The following is a 17,791-nucleotide window of genomic DNA, read 5'->3' as shown; positions in this document are numbered from 1 at the left end:
AACGTAAACTATGATATCTCTTGGCCTCTGTTCATTTGTTGGTTTGGCCCCGAGTGCTCTGTGCGCCCTATCCATCAGAAGTTTAGGCAGTGGTTAGGAGGCCTCTGAGGTAGCCTTGCAGAGAAGAACTTTCATGGATTCTGGGATATTACAAATCCTCAAGTTATTCCTGTGCGGCCTATTCTCCTGATTCTCTTGTTTCTCTTTGAATGTTTCCATTTAGGACTAGTGTTGTGAGATTGTTTCTAAGATTGCTTGATTGCTGCACAGTTCATCAGTTTTAGATTAAAGAGTATCAGTCATTGAGCACAAGAAGGCTGTTTCGGACTTAAATTCAACAATAGCTTTTCTTAGCTCTTGTTGGAATATAATTTTGATATCACTTAATAAATTAGAAATGGCTGCTTGAACATTGGGATCAATTTCAGCCTCAGGTTGAGAGGTACGGCTAGAAGAATGAGACTGATCAGATATGTGCGAAAGGGCTGCAGATTTTTGGTGAATATTGGGGCCGTACTGTCAGATTATTGGTCTTGAACAAAGCTAACACAGTATCCAATCGAAGGAGAACTAATAAAAGAAGAAAGTGGGAGGCAATACGTGGATAGTGCATTCTTATTTCCTATCCATAGATATGGTCCCCCGAGTTCCGCCAGGAGTTCACATATTCTGGTAACCACATCTCACTCCTTTATCCCGTGCTTTCCCCCACCACTGGAACGATCTCCCTGGTTTTATCACACTATCCCCTAGCATGAATAGCTTCTAACGGTTATTGAAAACCCACCTGGTTAGAAAAGCTTACCAGTCCTCCACTTAACCATTCAGCATACCTCACCCTATTTCATCCTCCATCTCTCCCACTCTTGCCTCATGCCCTCAGATCCCCTTACATTGGCTTACCCCTTGTGGAAACCATTTGTCTGCCCCTTTCCCTTTACATTGTAAGCTCTAGTGAGCAGGGCCCTCTTCCCTCCTGTGCTCATTACCTATAACTTTTGCTCAACAGCTACACTGTGCACCTCCTCTTTAGGCTCTCTGCCCATTGACTCCACTCCTCCATTGTTTTTGTATCTCTTTCAATGGCTCTAAACCTGTTAGTTGTGCCCACACTAATAGGCACAGGTTTCAGCTTGTGGTGAATATATCCCTTGCATTCCAGTAACTGTGTTGAGAGTTGTAGTGTTATTTGTTTACTGTATTATACTGTTATATCATGTACTGTCTTGTTGTTTGGCCTCTATACGGCGCTGCGAACCTCATGTGGCGCCCTTTAAATAAAAGTTAAATAATAATAATAATATTGTTAGGTAGCATTCTTATATTATATAGACCAGGATTGGTGAAGTTATATGGGAGACAACCATTTTGCTGCTAAGAGAGCTAGTATATTATTTATTTATAAGGCGCCACAGATTCCGTAGCGTTGGATACAGAAGCAAGTAACAAATTGATGAGTTAATACATATAAGTAGCACAGATGAGTGTGAGTAATACTATGGGGACTCACACAGCTAACCGCTATCAGGTAGCAAAATTGTACAAATAAGCAGCAATAATACTGCAATTGAAGATTTCAAGATAACATTAGTAACGGCATATTAATAAAAAGAAAATAATGTAAAGTTGGATTCGGTCAGTTAGATGAATATGAAAAGATATGCGAATTATACTTGTAAGCTACCATTGGCGGGCAGCAGAGCTCCAGAACTGCTTACCTGTGTTAGGAACTCCCAAGCCAGTACAATGAAACTTGGGGTCTACTCCGAAGGCCCGGTGTTCGCTGGAGCCCCTAGTGGTGGGGACAGACTTGGCCGCGGGCCGACAGAGGGTCGAGTAACGTATACTGACTTAATGAGAACCCAGGAGTGGAGTGATTGGCGGACAGTAGCGGCCAGGAAAATCAAGGTCAGAGGTCACAAGCACAGGTTCGAAATCCAGGGACAAGCGAAAGGTCAGGAGCACTAGCGGAGGAGTAGAATCCGGTTTCCAGGAAAATGGTCAGGGTCAGAAGCGTAGGTTCAGTGGTCCAAAAACAAGCAAAAGGTCATACACGGGAAGTCAAACAAAAGGTAATAATCACCAAGCCCAGGGAGAACAAGCAGGCAGTAGAGGCTCAGTCCTCACTGCCCTAAATACCACTGCTAGCCAATCAGAGCCTAGCTCTGAAACAAGTCACAGCCCCTGCCTGATTAATTCCTACAGGTTGCGCTAGACTGCGCATGTGCCCAGCTGTTTATTGCGCCCAGAGCGCCTGGGCAAAGCTCTCGGCGTCCGGCCGTTGCCCGGGCAACGGTCGGGCCGGATTTCCGGAAGTGATGTCCCGGTCGCCATAGCGACAGCCGGGACGTCAGAAGAAACAGGAACTGAGTCGCGGCGGTGCCCGCGGCTCGTGACAACCTGAAGATATAATGTTATATCTGAAGCTGACAAGTAATTAGTAATTCAAAGAAGATTTATAAGTGAGTTCACTGTTTTACTTAGCAGAAAAGTTCTGGCTCAACTATTATTAGGATACTCAGATGATTTGACAAGACTGCGCAACAGTTCTGGACACTTCTGAGCATGACTGTGTGTGCAAGACCACCAAAGTGCAGAGAATTGTCGGGAGAGAGCCCACTGCACAAGAGTAAATGGGAGGCCAGGGAAGGCGGGGAAGAGAGTATCGGAGTGAGTGATGCCGTCTCCCTTGCCATACGAGTGGCAAGCAGGCTTTCTATACGGTGGATTACCAGGGTAGATTTTAATTTGTGCCATATATATGTGCTTTTAAATTGAGAGCTAACCTACCAAGGTTCCTTTCAGGATAACCCCACCCTTTAAAGCACCTGTTATAGTCTATAAATTGATTGAGCAACTTCCACTTCTTTATTTATAGATTTTAATTTGTGGCTAGGATGAGGAGGGAGAGCGCTTGCTCAGTGGAGTACCTGAAGACACACAGGTCGCTGATCTGGCAGATCAATACGGCCAGTGGAGGTAAATAATCCTACTTCACACTGATGAGGTGGATGGTGTTTCTGTAACAGGGCTGCTCCCCAGGTGGATCAGTCTAACCTGTGTGATTTAGCTCAGCCAGATGATTTAAAGACTGCTGCGACCCAGCAGAGGAACGTCTCCCAGCATGGTAGAAGTACGAGTCTCGGCTCCCGGGGGAAGGATGCAACCCGCAGTGGAACTAGGTGGCTCTATGGATGTCAGGCCGGATAAATACTACGATAGTGCCGGGTTATTAAAACAAAACTGACAATGAACTCAGATGAAGGTGGATAATAGTACCACTGAAACAGAGCCCTAGAGAGCTGTGTCTGTCATATTGCACATACAAGCCACCCCATACCAAAATGTTAGTAACGGTCAGGATCATCTAGTTTCTTACATTCTGAAGGAGAAATTCCACCACGGCTATCTGGCCATGGGCTGCGGCCCACATTAGTGGTGTAAAACCCTCTTCATCTGTTAGATTAATCACATTTTCTGTGAAAAAGAAAAAGGCAACATTATTTTAATGGATTTTATAATGTTAAAAAAACAACAACACATTATTAAGGAATGCATGAGACAAGGAGTCGTTTTCCTTCCATAGATTATAATAAGCTGCAAGGGAAATATTACATCTTTTATTCATTCTAACAAGAGTCATTTCATTGGCCCAGAAAGGACATTATGGAACTTGCTATTCCTATAAATTACTGAAGTGTAAACACTAGACACCATTCTTTCCTCAATAATCACAGACATGTGTTCTATGGTCGGCAATTCCACCTAGTGTTCATATTGTGCTATATATGAACTTCTGGATCAAGCTTTCCAGCATGAATACAATTATGTGACATGTCAGCCAGTTGCTTAGCTTGAAACACAGATTTTGGATTTAAATGTGAATCCGGCAGCACCCGTGATGTCATCTGTCTTAATCTTGTCTGCAAGGAAGCAGATATGGAGCAAAGAGTGGAAATGCACCACAACAGTGTCAAACGCTTTTGTAAAATCCAAGTATACTATATCCACTGCCAACCCTCTGTCCAATTTATTTCTTAACTAAAAATGTATTTATATTCCACCAGCAAACTCCACAGTGCTTTACAATTGGGAGACAAGACAGTGATAATCAAGAGGGACACAGAGGAAAGAGAGTACAACCTATTTTCTTCAAAAATGCATATATATTTGTTTTGTTCATTCTTTCATAAAACATTACTGGTTGTTGCTGATGATATTCTTTTATAACATAACTTTGCATGTGGTCCCTTCATACTCCCCAAAATTGATTTACATATCCATCTATTAAACTTATAGGTGTATAGATTATCTTACTTTACCAGAAACAAAAGTTTAATTGTCCCAGTTTATATTTGGAGAACTAAAATCCCCCATGAGGACAACGTTTTTGTCTGCTGCCCTTGAAATCTGCAATAATTGCAATACAAAGATTTGCCCAATTACATACGTGGAAGGAAGCACCTTAGCCTGGGTACACACTACAGAAAATTTCTCCCAATGACATATCATTAACGATTTTACCAACGATTGAAAGTCCCGATCAGCATACTAATTCATGCATACACAATTACATAATTTACCTTCAGATCAGTGCTCTTCATCTGTCATAACCATCTGCTAAAAAGATTGTGTACACTCCATAGAGATCTGCCTACACACTGCAGAATTTGTCCGACATTGTTCCATCGTTTATAGAGATTTTTTAGTCCGTTTATAAAATAAAATTAAACAATACAATGTGCTTTGGAACGATAAAAAAAATTGTTGGAGCGTACACACTAATTCAATATAGGGAGTGATTGGCACAATAATTGGGTGAAAAACCTGTAGTGTGTACCCAGCCTTACAGAGAACTTGTCACCATAGGACAGATTTTTGCTGTAAAAGGTTGAATTCCTTATTACTTGAGGAGTTGAGGGAACTGAATGTAATAGCCAGTTGTATGCCATTCTCACAATGAATTGTATAAACAATAGAACACGATGGTTAGAAATGATCCAAGGAAATGATCAGATTGTCATTTTTGGGATCAGGAGAAAGATAGATAGATATACAGGCAGACAGAGAAATAAAGCCTTCTGCTGCCTCTCCTTGTCCCACTGGTAGGTGCAGAGAAGTGCCAGTTATTGTGTCTGTTTTATTACTAGAAGCTGATAACGCTGCTGCCTTACAGTAGTCCCACAATTTCCACCACTATTCTAAGCTCATTTCGGCAGGGCCATCTTTACCAGCTGTTTGATTCCATTGTAGTCATTTGTTTGTGTCTTGATTCCCTCATTGAACAGTGCTGCGGAACAGGTCACCATTTATAAATAAAAGTAATATATATTTGTGCATTAGTTATGTTTATATGTAACTATATGACTATTTACTATTGCCATCATTTCCATATCTCTCCAGGGTTACAGACAATACTAGATGCTACTTATAGTGGGTCTGAACTTAGATCATGCATTCATTACCTTGTTCAAGTCGGCTTGCCAAATACACCATCTCTCCTTGAGCAGCCAACTGGTGAACTGACAAGGCTGTGAGAGGAACAAAGACAAACTCAACAACATATATTTGTTTTTGTCTGCTGAATAATGGCATTAGGTTATTATGCAGGATGAAATGCATATCCAACTACATGTAACCGTGACAAACTCACATTACAGTTTAACGGATTAAGGTAATTCTGTCACCAATGTGATAAACAGGTAGTGAATACATAAAATTAATGGTGGTGTTATATGGGCGATATCTGTGCTCAGCATATAACTGCCCCGGAACATTGCATTTGTATAACCTGCTAGAGTGACAGTAACCCAGCTATACATAGTATAATGAATATCTGATTACCTCCATATGTTTACTTTGTAAGCATGAACTGTCAAATATTTGTCTATTAGCTATTTATGCTTTTGTTTTTAAAGAAGACATCACTGTTTAATGTTGGCATTAAATCAGTTGTAAACTCAATAAAATATGAGTTATATTCCTTAGGAGCACCCTACAGTGTATTATTGTCAAATGTCCATTACAGAGAAAGTAAAGAAAATAATCCGTCACTTATTGATTACATCTACCAATATACCTGCAGTATTAGCTTGCCAAGTCAATTTTCAGCCAAACCGGGCAAGTGATTGTGGACATTTGTGGAGAAGTAACATTAGTCCTCTTGAGATTTATTATACCGGTCTGATTAGTGAAGAAACAGATTTGTACCTTATTTGGCCAGATCTGTTCAATAAGGACAGAGTTACAATATATTTTTGGGTAAGCACCGAACGTACTTCACTAAAGTGAAAATGACTCCAGTCAAAGTTAAGAAATTGCAGAAAAATCCTTATTCATATAATTGTGCCAACACTTAATAAAACGTGATGTTTTTGTTTTGTTTTACATACATGGTAAATATGGTATAATTCCATTGCACTGAATACAATCACATGGCTGTGATATAGTTACACTGTAATGCACAGTACAGGGTGAAGATACAGGTACAGAAATTCGTCAGAAAGTTCCAGTGATTGAAATTATTTCAGGAGTAATTAGCACACTGTCTTTTTCAGGATGTATTTAGCTTATACATAGAATGATTCACACACATATATCATCAACCAACACAGATCTTATAGACCCTTATAGGCCCAAGACCATGGATCCCCGTCAATATCCGATAGGAAATGTTCAAATATTGATTTGACCATATATGTGGTCATCACCCAATCACAATAAAGATGCACTGTCTGATCAGGCTATTTGCCCCAATGACATCCAGTCACACAACATTGGAGTTGAGTGGCCCAAACACCCATGAACAGGCACTTACAGACTGCAGGACCACACAGCAATACAAAAGACCAGAATAATGCATCTCTTATATTGGAGGATATTATGAAAAATGTGCTTACAATTTACCAGCAAGGGGGTAGTTGATATCTCATTGCCTCTGTGTTTGTTTGTTAGTGTCGTTGATTGCTTGATGGGAGAAAAATGTTTGGTTGTTGATGGGGTGTAGACATGTCTCACTTGTATGCCTGGAGATGGGGAGGTGTGTATGTTGCATTCAGCTGGAGAAAAGAACAACAATTAATTGTACATTCAAAAACAACATATTCTCATTGTTGGCAGCCCATTTGAGCGTTTTAAATAATGTGTTGATGTTTTCTTACAAAGGTGTCCTCCATTATAACATTTGTAGATAGCAGAGTGCTCAGAGTTAAGCTGGGTACACACTACAGGGTTTTTGTCCAATAATCGGCTCAACCAGCCGACATACGACCGCTCGTTCAAAAGTTGGGTCAGTGTGTGCAGTGACACGATGGTCGAAAGTCTGCCCAAATGGACGATTGTCGCCTCATTTGGTTGATCGTACCGTTAAATATTTTTGTTCCAATCTAGTTTCCGTTGTGTAGTGTGTATAAACTTCCGACCGATCCTCAACAGTGAGTACGAAATTAAAATTATTGCTCACGACAAGATGGCTGTAAAAAGTCGGTAATGGGACATCCGCTCTTCCCTTTATCGTCCTAAACAAGGCTAGTGTGTATGTAGTCCATGGACCGAGCGATCGGACCATCGATCGCATGTAAAATCGATAGGCATAAAAAGTTGGTGGAAAATTCTGTAGTGTGTACCCAGCTTTAGCAAGGCCAAAACTAAATCCAAATGATATGCACTGAACTAAAACAAATGAGTTTAGTGTGCCTTTAAAAGACAGTCATAGACCAGAGCATTTAATTTAGGGCAAGATATGGTTTAACAGTAATTACATTACTGCTGGCTTCAGATAATTATAAAATGTTTTCATTTTAGGCATTGCCAACATCTCTCAATGGGCTGTATAGATTAAGAGTAAGCAGTTCATCATGCAGGGGTATTAAGAAAATAAACATCATTTTAAAAATTAAATAACATTCAACATGGACCCAACTGAAAACTTAAGTACACTAAATTTTATTAAAATGTAGCTGTTGGATAATCCAGTACATTTGGGAATATGTGGTCATCTGGACCCATCTTACATAACTCGCAGACCTAATTTTTGGAATATGACCCATGGGTTAAGAATCCTTAGTCTAGATGTATTTTTGTATATCCAACAATGTGACAAAAAAAATAAATCACTAACCTTTGAATAGGACGGAAGCTACTTCCAGGTCAGAGTTTACTTGATCTTGGATATTTTTACTGTCTTCTTCATTTAAGGACTTGACAAAGCGGGAACAAACGTTCATGTCAAATCGGTTTGGTAAAATGAACTTCATTCCCATTGCTACATTCTGAGCTGGACCTTCTTCTGGGTTAGAGTCTATCACATGTTCCACTTTGATGTTAGGCATGTTGCTCACGCACTCTTCTGACAGCTCCACAGAGCCATCCAGATTGCTCAAAGCGGACATGGCGGATCAGACTGTCATTTACAGCTTTGCCTGATAATTCCGCATCATAGGATTGTACTGTCCCAGATCTGCAAAGGATTCACATAATAATAAGGGTACATTTCATGCAACTTGAATTGTGCATTTTCTTCAATTGTTATGTTCCAATAAATCTTTGGCAAGGAGAACCAAGATATATTATGGATGATTTTCTGTTACACAAGTCTTTTTTGTGATATCAGAAAAAAATATAACATATTGTAGCAAGAAATTTAATTCACACTCCACATATAAAGTGTACCTGGCACCTACACATAGCGGAGGCAACCAATATTCAGCCTATCAATTCATTAAGAACCAGTGACATCACTGAAACATGCAGTGCTTAACACCTCAACAATGTCATTAGTTCTCTCTGACTACAGCCATCTGGCTATCTCCAGTGGATAGAAGTAAAATGTACACTCTAAAGAATTTCACTCAATGGGTTCTACAATTTTGTGGATTTAATGCTAAATCACAGATGCCAGAATTTGAGATCTTATCTGGACAAACTCTAAATGCCCAAGCTAACTTAAGAAATGTAAGACAGTCAATTGATCAAATGTATTAGTGAGAACAAGAGTAATAGGAACTTTCCAGATCCACAGAACAACCTTCCAGTGATAAAGAGAAGGTAGATAGCACTCACCTCTTCTCTGGCAGATGACCTGGTCTTCTTACACAGACCAGATCTTACCATATCTAGAAAACCTTTCTATTTTCAACCCATAGTCTGAGCTCATTACTGAAGAGGGTGCTTTGCCACCAATTCTAATTATCAGCGTTAGGGAACCTGTGTTGGTCAAGTGGAGACATAAATATGACTGAAATTAACAATTATGGGTCTCCTGACCTTATTCCTTTTAACAAAGTGTCTAATGGCAGTGGGTCAGGATGCATAAGACTGATAGCAGCCAACAAGGTGGCAGCTATAGAAGCCTTATATTTAACAGAGGAATGTGCAAGTCAAATTGTCACACTCTACTAATAACTTAGCCTAAATATTTACCTGCGACCCCCAAGAATAATATATTCCATCACATACTAACATAATGTGGGAAATAAGATTTCAGGTCATCTCAACCATACTTTTAAAGGCTGTTAATTTAAACTCTTGTAAACATTACTATAACAGGTCTGACCCATTGTTTTAAAAGACTAGTTTCCAAAAGGTATCTCCACCATCTGATGAGAACCCATGAAAGTTCCCTTTGACTATATCCTCCAAGACTCACTTGAGCTCTGGGGCAACTCCTGGATGAGTTGAAAGGGTTCACTTGGAAATCTTATTTAGAGAAAATATATCTCACACTACATAAAAGAATTCCAAAATAAAACCACATCTATTCATAGATACAAATCCAAGGCTTTAAGTCAGGCAGGTCTTTAAAAAGTAATTGACATGGCTTAGGTGACCTCTGGCACTAAATAAACTAATTAGCAAGTTAAGACTTCACTTCACATCAGGATGTAAAGAATGCAGAGCCAGTGTATTGTAATTGACAATGGGATGTCTAGCATGCAGAGCCAGGGCAATTCACGAGTGCAAAGAACAATTAGATGTGTAGTATGAGGTAGCAGTGGAATGGACGGCGGAGAGTGCGGGCAACCGGTGTGATGGACGGCGAAGAGTGCGGGCAACCGGTGTGATGGACGGCGGAGAGTGCGGGCAACCGGTGTGATGGACGGCGGAGAGTGCGGGCAACCGGTGTGATGGACGGAGGAGAGTGCGGGCAACCGGTGTGATGGACGGAGGACAGTGCGGGCAACCGGTGTGATGGACGGAGGACAGTGCGGGCAACCGGTGTGATGGACGGAGGACAGTGCGGGCAACCGGTGTGATGGACGGAGGACAGTGCGGGCAACCGGTGTGATGGACGGAGGACAGTGCGGGCAACCGGTGTGATGGACGGAGGACAGTGCGGGCAACCGGTGTGATGGACGGAGGACAGTGCGGGCAACCGGTGTGATGGACGGAGGACAGTGCGGGCAACCGGTGTGATGGACGGAGGACAGTGCGGGCAACCGGTGTGATGGACGGAGGACAGTGCGGGCAACCGGTGTGATGGACGGTGGATAGTGAGGGGAATCGGTGGGATGGACGGAGGACAGTGCGGGGAACCGGTGGGATGGACGGAGGACAGTGCGGGGAACCGGTGGGATGGACGGAGGACAGTGCGGGGAATCGGTGGGATGGACGGTGGACAGTGCGGGCAACCGGTGTGATGGACTGTGGATAGTGCGGGCAACCGGTGTGATGGACGGAGGACAGTGCGGGGAATCGGTGTGATGGACGGAGGACAGTGCGGGGAACCGGTGTGATGGACGGAGGACAGTGCGGGGAACCGGTGGGATGGACGGAGGACAGTGCGGGGAATCGGTGGGATGGACGGTGGACAGTGCGGGGAACCGGTGTGATGGACGGTGGATAGTGCGGGCAACCGGTGTGATGGACGGAGGACAGTGCGGGGAATCGGTGTGATGGACGGAGGACAGTGCGGGGAACCGGTGGGATGGACGGAGGACAGTGCGGGGAACCGGTGGGATGGATGGAGGACAGTGCGGGGAACCGGTGGGATGGACGGAAGACAGTGCAGGGAATCGGTGTGATGGATGGAGGACAGTGCGGGGAATCGGTGTAACTCACAATTACTGCCAGATGCTGATTCCTTCATGGGCTCTGTCAGTCACTGTACCTGCCTCCTATTGTTATGTTGCTGTCAGCCGTCACTTCCTGTATTACGGTCTATGGAGTCTCAGGACCAAACTACAATCTCCTTTCTACGTTCACCTATTGCCGAGTCCTTAGTGAGACTATCGCGTATCCGTCTCCCCCATACACAGAAGGACTCATTGTACCGGAGAACACTGCACATCCATCTGGCGCAGACCAGTGACGTCATGTCGCAGCGACCTTTCCGGAAATACGTCACGAGGCAAGATGGCGGCCTGCATGGCTGATTGAGACAACGTGACTGCTCGCGGTGAGGGACAGCGGAGGCCGGGACTCTGGGTATGTGATCTCTAGCACTGTTACTACTGCTCAGAGAGGGCGGGTGGCACATTGTGGACCAGGCGGGTGACACGGTGAGGGCCAGGCGGGTGGCACGGTGCTGATCACTGTGTCTGTGGGATCTCTCCTCTTGTAGGTTAGTGGCAGTCTCAGGATCTGGCCGCTATTGTTGGTGCTAAACTTTACTCCCAATATTTAGAGCTTATAGGGACAATAGTCTGCAGTATAAAGCGCACTGCCCTCTGTCATGCATATATTTTGGGTTTTGATTCCTGTCTTATTATTTTTAAATGTAAAGCGCCATATGCATTTTTTTAGTTTATATTTCTTTCCCATCTGGCACATTACAAGGAGAAATATACAATATTTATTCATAGGGTTTTTTTTGTGTGTGTTTTTTTAAGTTACATGGTAAATCTGGAGTGTCATAACCATATTGAACAAATAGTTTTGGGCAGATAAAACTTATTTCCAAAGGGGACTGCATATGTAATTATAGCTTAGATTCATTATTTCTTTGGAAGCCAGACTTCTATCTGTTGTGTTATCAATTCAGATTTTAAATAAACCCTACAGAAAACATTATCAAAACTGGAAGCCAGTAAAATCCACTTATAGGGGATATGAAATATAACTGTTTAAAGTTATGTGTGAAAAAAGTTACAGGGGAAGTTAATTTGTACATTAATTATGTTAGTGTGCTATAGTAACAGATTAAAGTAATATATACTAATGAACCACAACATTAAAACCACTGACAAGTCAAGTGAATAATCTTGATTATCTTGTTACAATGGCAACTGTCAAGGTAATGGGGGATATATTAGGCAGCAAGTGAACAGTAAGGTCTTGAAGCTGATGTGCTAGAAGCAGGAAAAATGGGCAACATAAGGATCTGAGTGACTTTGATGAGGACTACATTATGATGGCTAGTCGACTGGGTCAGAGCTTCCCAAAATTGACAGGTTTTGTGGGTTCTTCCTGGTATGAAGTGGTTAGTACGTAGCACAAGTGCTACAAGGAAGGACAACCACTGAACCGGCATCAGGGTCATGGCTACACAAGGCTCATTGAGGAAAGGCTAGCCCGTCTTGTCCAAAGCCACAGAAGAGCTACTGTAGAACAAATTGAAGAAAAAGGTAATGCTGGTTATGATAGAGTGGTGTCATAACACACTGTGCATTGCAGCTTGCTGTGCAGCTGCAGACTGGTCAGAGTGCCCATGCTGATCTCTGTCCACTGCTGAAAGCATGTACAATGGGCACTTAAGTCCCAGAACTGGACCATGGAGCAATGGAAGAAGGTGGCCTGGCCTGTTAAATCATGTTTTCTTTACATCATGTGGACAGCCTGGTGCATATGCGTCGTTTATCTGGGGAAGGGATGGCAGCAGGATGTACTATGGGAAGAAGGCATGCCGACAAAGGCAGTGTGATGCTCTGGGCAATGTTCTGCTGGGAATCCTTGGAACCTGACATTCATGTAGATGTTACTTTGACACGTACCACCTACCTAAACATTGTTGCAAACCAAGTATAGCACTTGCAAGGCAATCGTATTCCCTTATTGCAATGGCCTTTTTCTGCAGGATAATGCCCCCTGCGCCACTGCAAAAATTGTTCAGGAATGGTTTGAGTAACAGGATAAAGAGTTCATGGTGTTGACTTGGCCCCCGAATTCCTCAGATCTCAATCGGATCCATTATCTGTGGGATGTGCTGAAAAAACAAGTCAGAGCCATGGAGGCTCCACCTCGCAACTTACAGGACTTAAAGGATCTGCTGGTAACGTCTTGGTGCCAGATACCACAGGACATTTTCAGAGGTCTTATGGAGTCCGTGCCTCGACGGGTCAGAGCTGTTTTGGTGGCAAGAGGGGGGAACTATACAATATTAGGCTGGTGGTTTTAATGCTTGGTGTACATATATATAATTGTATTCCAAAGTAAGGGGTGCACTCTCCAGACTTGCAAAAAAAATTCATAAGTCTTTAATAGTAGACCTAGGAAACGCGTGCAGGTAGACAACATTTATTTTACATACATATTATTTGACATCCTGAATTATTATTATAATGATTCATATTATGGAGTGCTGTGAAGGACTAATAGAGGTAATTAAAGAAAGAAGAGCAAAAATCTCCATTGCACGTACTTCAAGTTCAGTCTCGTACAAAAATTAGCAGGATATAGATATTAAACTACAAATATTAAAACATAACTTTATTTGTAGTGTCCTGTAAAGGTAATAAGGGACAACATACTCTTGTGGCTGTTCAATCAACATTAGGGAAACAGTGTACCCTGCTGATTTTTTTTTTTTTTTGTGGTAGTAATATAATAACCTTTTTTAAGTTACCCCCCCCCCCCCCCAAAATGGGATCCCTAATGTCGATTGAACCTAGCGTTTTTAATTCTATTCGAAAAATGTGCGTTTTTGCCATAGCGCAAAACATGAGGCAGATAAAGTAATTTGGTTTGGATTTGGGAGGAAGTGTTACCTCGGGGGTCCAAATTTTGTGGTGGTTCCTTAATAAATACCCGTAATACTTCAAATAAACTAGATAAATAAGCCGCGATTAGGAAATTATTTATTAAATTGAAAAATCGATATTTAATCAACTAATTGTCAGAGAGTCGATATATTTGGCAGAAATAGTTGTTTTGACATCCTCTCTTAACTAAAACATTTTTTTAGAAATCTGAGATGGGTGGTGTTAATGCTATTGCAGCCTCCTTAGGAACAGTACTCTTGGTTATTACATGTATGTCCTGCTGAGCAAATACAAACAGATTATGCACTAGAATGCTAAAAGAGCCTGAGTGAATGCAATATAACATTACTAACAATCTATCACTAAGCTAATTAAAAGTATCAGTGACAGCTGTCATTGGCCAATGTGCATGTTACAAATGGGAGACTTTGTAACTTAATTTACTGCTAATAAAAGTTATGTTTAATGTTGATTAAAGTCTATATTCTTTTAGAGTATGTGCGGCATAGAGTAGTTTTTACTCCTTTTTTTTTCTGTTTTGTTTTTTAAGAAAGAAGTATAGGTAGGCTATATTAAGTTGTAGCTATGGCAGAAGACTGCAATCAGTCTTAGAAGGATCTGTGACCCAAATGACCTTTCTCTGCATATTTCTCTTGATGTGCTCTAGAACAGTAAAGTAAGTATTCTTGCGTTACCATGACCATTTGTGTGCTCTTCACTCTGGTCCATTAGAGACTGTGGATGAGATTTCATTTTAAGTTGTACACGTTAAGTCTTAACGCTCTGCACATTTTTTGGTAAATGTCATCTTTTGTACCAAATAAATGTTTAACTGTTCTGTTTTTTCTCTCTGTTTTTGTATCCACATTCTAGCCAGGCTCAGAGTCTTTGAACAAGATTGTGTATTTCTTAATATCTTGTAAAAGAGAAGATGTCCGGATACAAACCCGTTGCCATCCCATCCTACCCTAAGCTTGGGGAAAAGATAACACAAGATACACTATACTGGAAGCAATACAAGGTAATATGTAGCAGCAGAGATTCAGGTGTTGGCTTCAGGACATCAAAATACAGTTATCACTGTTGATGATCCACCATATTCTCCCTTTAATAAACTTATCTTGTAGCAAGTATCAACCAGTCCCCTGCCAACGTCAACCTTAGTCCAGTTCTAGTACATAGCTTTCCTCCATCTAATCTCCAGCGGTTGTCTATGGTGTGGTGTCCTGACATTCAGCACCCGCTAATGCTCCCCTTACTACTGCAGGCACTGCGCAGGACTGATGGGAGCAGAGGTGGGCACTGCGCATGACTGATGGGAGCAGAGGTGGGCACTGCGCAGGACTGATGGGAGCAGAGGTGGGCACTGCGCAGGACTGATGGGAGCAGAGGTGGGCACTGCGCAGCACTGATGGGAGCAGAGGTGGGCACTGCGCAGGACTGATGGGAGCAGAGGTGGGCACTGCGCAGGACTGATGGGAGCAGAGGTGGGCACTGCGCAGGACTGATGGGAGCAGAGGTGGGCACTGCGCAGGACTGATGGGAGCAGAGGTGGGCACTGCGCAGGACTGATGGGAGCAGAGGTGGGCACTGCGCAGGACTTATGGGAGCAGAGGTGGGCACTGCGCAGGACTGATGGGAGCAGAGGTGGGCACTGCGCAGGACTGATGGGAGCAGAGGTGGGCACTGCGCAGGACTGATGGGAGCAGAGGTGGGCACTGCGCAGGACTGATGGGAGCAGAGGTGGGCACTGCGCAGGACTGATGGGAGCAGAGGTGGGCACTGCGCAGGACTGATGGGAGCAGAGGTGGGCACTGCGCAGGACTGATGGGAGCAGAGGTGGGCACTGCGCAGGACTGATGGGAGCAGAGGTGGGCACTGCGCAGGACTGATGGGAGCAGAGGTGGGCACTGCGCAGGACTGATGGGAGCAGAGGTGGGCACTGCGCAGGACTGATGGGAGCAGAGGTGGGCACTGTGCAGGACTGATGGGAGCAGAGGTGGGCACTGCGCAGGACTGATGGGAGCAGAGGTGGGCACTGCGCAGGACTGATGGGAGCAGAGGTGGGCACTGCGCAGGACTGATGGGAGCAGAGGTGGGCACTGCGCAGGACTGATGGGAGCAGAGGTGGGCACTGCGCAGGACTGATGGGAGCAGAGGTGGGCACTGCGCAGGACTGATGGGAGCAGAGGTGGGCACTGCGCAGGACTGATGGGAGCAGAGGTGGGCACTGCGCAGGACTGATGGGAGCAGAGGTGGGCACTGCGCAGGACTGATGGGAGCAGAGGTGGGGACTGTGCAGGACGTGTAGCGACCCATCCGAGAGTCTGATCACCAGACCCATAACTTTTGGAAGCTGGGATAAATAAATTGTAAACACACAAATAAAGCTACAAATGCATTTGTAATAAAACCTAGTAGAAGATATTCTGGGATGCAGTAGTGTCCTGTTTTTATGGCATGGTTGAGAGTTGAAAATTTGAAAGCAAGATCTAGTCCTTTACAACTGTTAAATTCTTTTTTATTTATTACAGTAGACTACATATGATCAAATGGATGTATTGCTTGCACAGCTAAACACTGTTTGTCTTTACTTTGTTTTAATATATATATATTTTTTTCTGTTTTAGACTCCTGTCCAGATTAAAGAATTTGGTGCTGTAACAAAAATAGACTTTTCACCTATCCAGCCTTGTAATTATGCAGTTACAGCATCTACAAGGGTACGTACAACAGAATGGTGCACTAATTATATTTTGATACTATCAATAATTGACCAGGTGCAACTATTTAACTTCAATAGTGTTTTTATTCAGAATTTAAGGGGTACAGAAAAGTAAAAAAGGAGGGGAGTTGGGAAGGCCAAAACAGGTGCAACTATTTAAATTAAGCCAACCTCAGCTAATTAATATAGATATGTGTCTGTAATTGGGAGACCCATTCCTCGTCCTGACTTTCTACTAGTCTGTATGTTGTGTTTTATCTGCTGTGTTTTGTAAGCTGTGTACAGTTTACCTGCTTAATTTTCCCCAGGACCTCAAATGAACAAACGTCAATTTCCATTTTGATATGCTTGAAGTGTACTAAATATTCAGGAGGTAACAATCCAAACTATACGAGCTCTCACTAGTCTGTATATTGCACATGAGTATATGTGTAATGTCACAGGTTCTTCATGTCCGTGTATGGTCCCAGCTCGTCACTAATTTGCGTAATGCCTTAGACAAAATGACTAGAGGCACCATTTCTTTATCCTAGCTGCTAAACATAAACAGAGCTCCCCTGACTGGATGGAGTATTAGGTCAGATATGAGTAGCTTAAATTCAAGTTCCTTGTCTGCTATTATTGTTATCGTAGATTTGTAAGGTGCCACGGTGTTCCGCAGCGCCATACAGTAGGGAAGACAAGGACATACATAAAATAGTACATACGTAAAACAAGAACAGATCAGGCAGACAAAATGAATGCAGACATGAAAACAAAGGGTATGTAGGACCCTGTTCAGTAGAGAGCTTACATTCTAAATGGAAGAGGGCACAGCTGAAACAAGAGGAGCAAGTGTGGCTCAGAGTGGAGATTGGGATAGTTGTGAGGGTGCATTAGTGTGAATAGTGTTATCGAGGATAAGGTCACCTCTAAAAGAGATGGGTTTTCAAAGAACATCTAAAGATTTGAAGGCTGTGGGAAAGTCTGATTGAGCGTGGTAGGGAATTCCATAAGTGGGGAGCAGCATGGGAGAAGTCTTGTAGGTGGGAGTGAGAGGTGGTTATCGGAGACGAGACAAGGCGCAGGTCAGAGATAGTTCTAAGAGGGCCGGAGGGTGAGTATTTTGATATGATATGAGATGTATGCAGGGGTGTTGTTGTTGAGGGCT

At 43.0% G+C, this 17,791-nt stretch overlaps 2 protein-coding genes across 5 annotated transcripts in view; one reads left to right on the top strand and one right to left on the bottom strand.

The window, feature by feature from the left end:
* The window catches only part of ANKRA2 (ankyrin repeat family A member 2), a 25,119-nt gene extending 13,797 nt beyond the window's left edge, over nucleotides 1–11,322 (bottom strand). For 2 of the 4 annotated variants that reach the window (XM_075179841.1, XM_075179864.1), the window contains exons 1-5: nucleotides 11,059–11,322; nucleotides 8,120–8,458; nucleotides 6,900–7,058; nucleotides 5,466–5,531; nucleotides 3,380–3,477 (exon numbers count right to left, since the gene is read on the bottom strand). In XM_075179841.1, the coding sequence (XP_075035942.1) occupies nucleotides 3,380–3,477; nucleotides 5,466–5,531; nucleotides 6,900–7,058; nucleotides 8,120–8,390 (594 nt within the window). In that variant the 5' untranslated portion in view covers nucleotides 8,391–8,458; nucleotides 11,059–11,322. The remainder of the gene's footprint in view (nucleotides 1–3,379; nucleotides 3,478–5,465; nucleotides 5,532–6,899; nucleotides 7,059–8,119; nucleotides 8,459–11,058) is intronic. The other 2 variants (XM_075179849.1, XM_075179859.1) reach the window with 2 other exon arrangements.
* Nucleotides 11,318–17,791, top strand: part of UTP15 (UTP15 small subunit processome component) — a 19,849-nt gene continuing 13,375 nt past the window's right edge. Inside the window, exons 1-3 of the mRNA XM_075179827.1 lie at nucleotides 11,318–11,424; nucleotides 14,790–14,937; nucleotides 16,547–16,639. Of these exons, the coding sequence (XP_075035928.1) occupies nucleotides 14,848–14,937; nucleotides 16,547–16,639 (183 nt within the window). The 5' untranslated portion in view covers nucleotides 11,318–11,424; nucleotides 14,790–14,847. The remainder of the gene's footprint in view (nucleotides 11,425–14,789; nucleotides 14,938–16,546; nucleotides 16,640–17,791) is intronic.

This window comes from Mixophyes fleayi, chromosome 1 (genome assembly GCF_038048845.1).
Source record: "Mixophyes fleayi isolate aMixFle1 chromosome 1, aMixFle1.hap1, whole genome shotgun sequence".
NCBI classification, from domain to species: domain Eukaryota; kingdom Metazoa; phylum Chordata; class Amphibia; order Anura; family Limnodynastidae; genus Mixophyes; species Mixophyes fleayi.
This window is presented reverse-complemented; position numbering and strand designations above follow the sequence as displayed.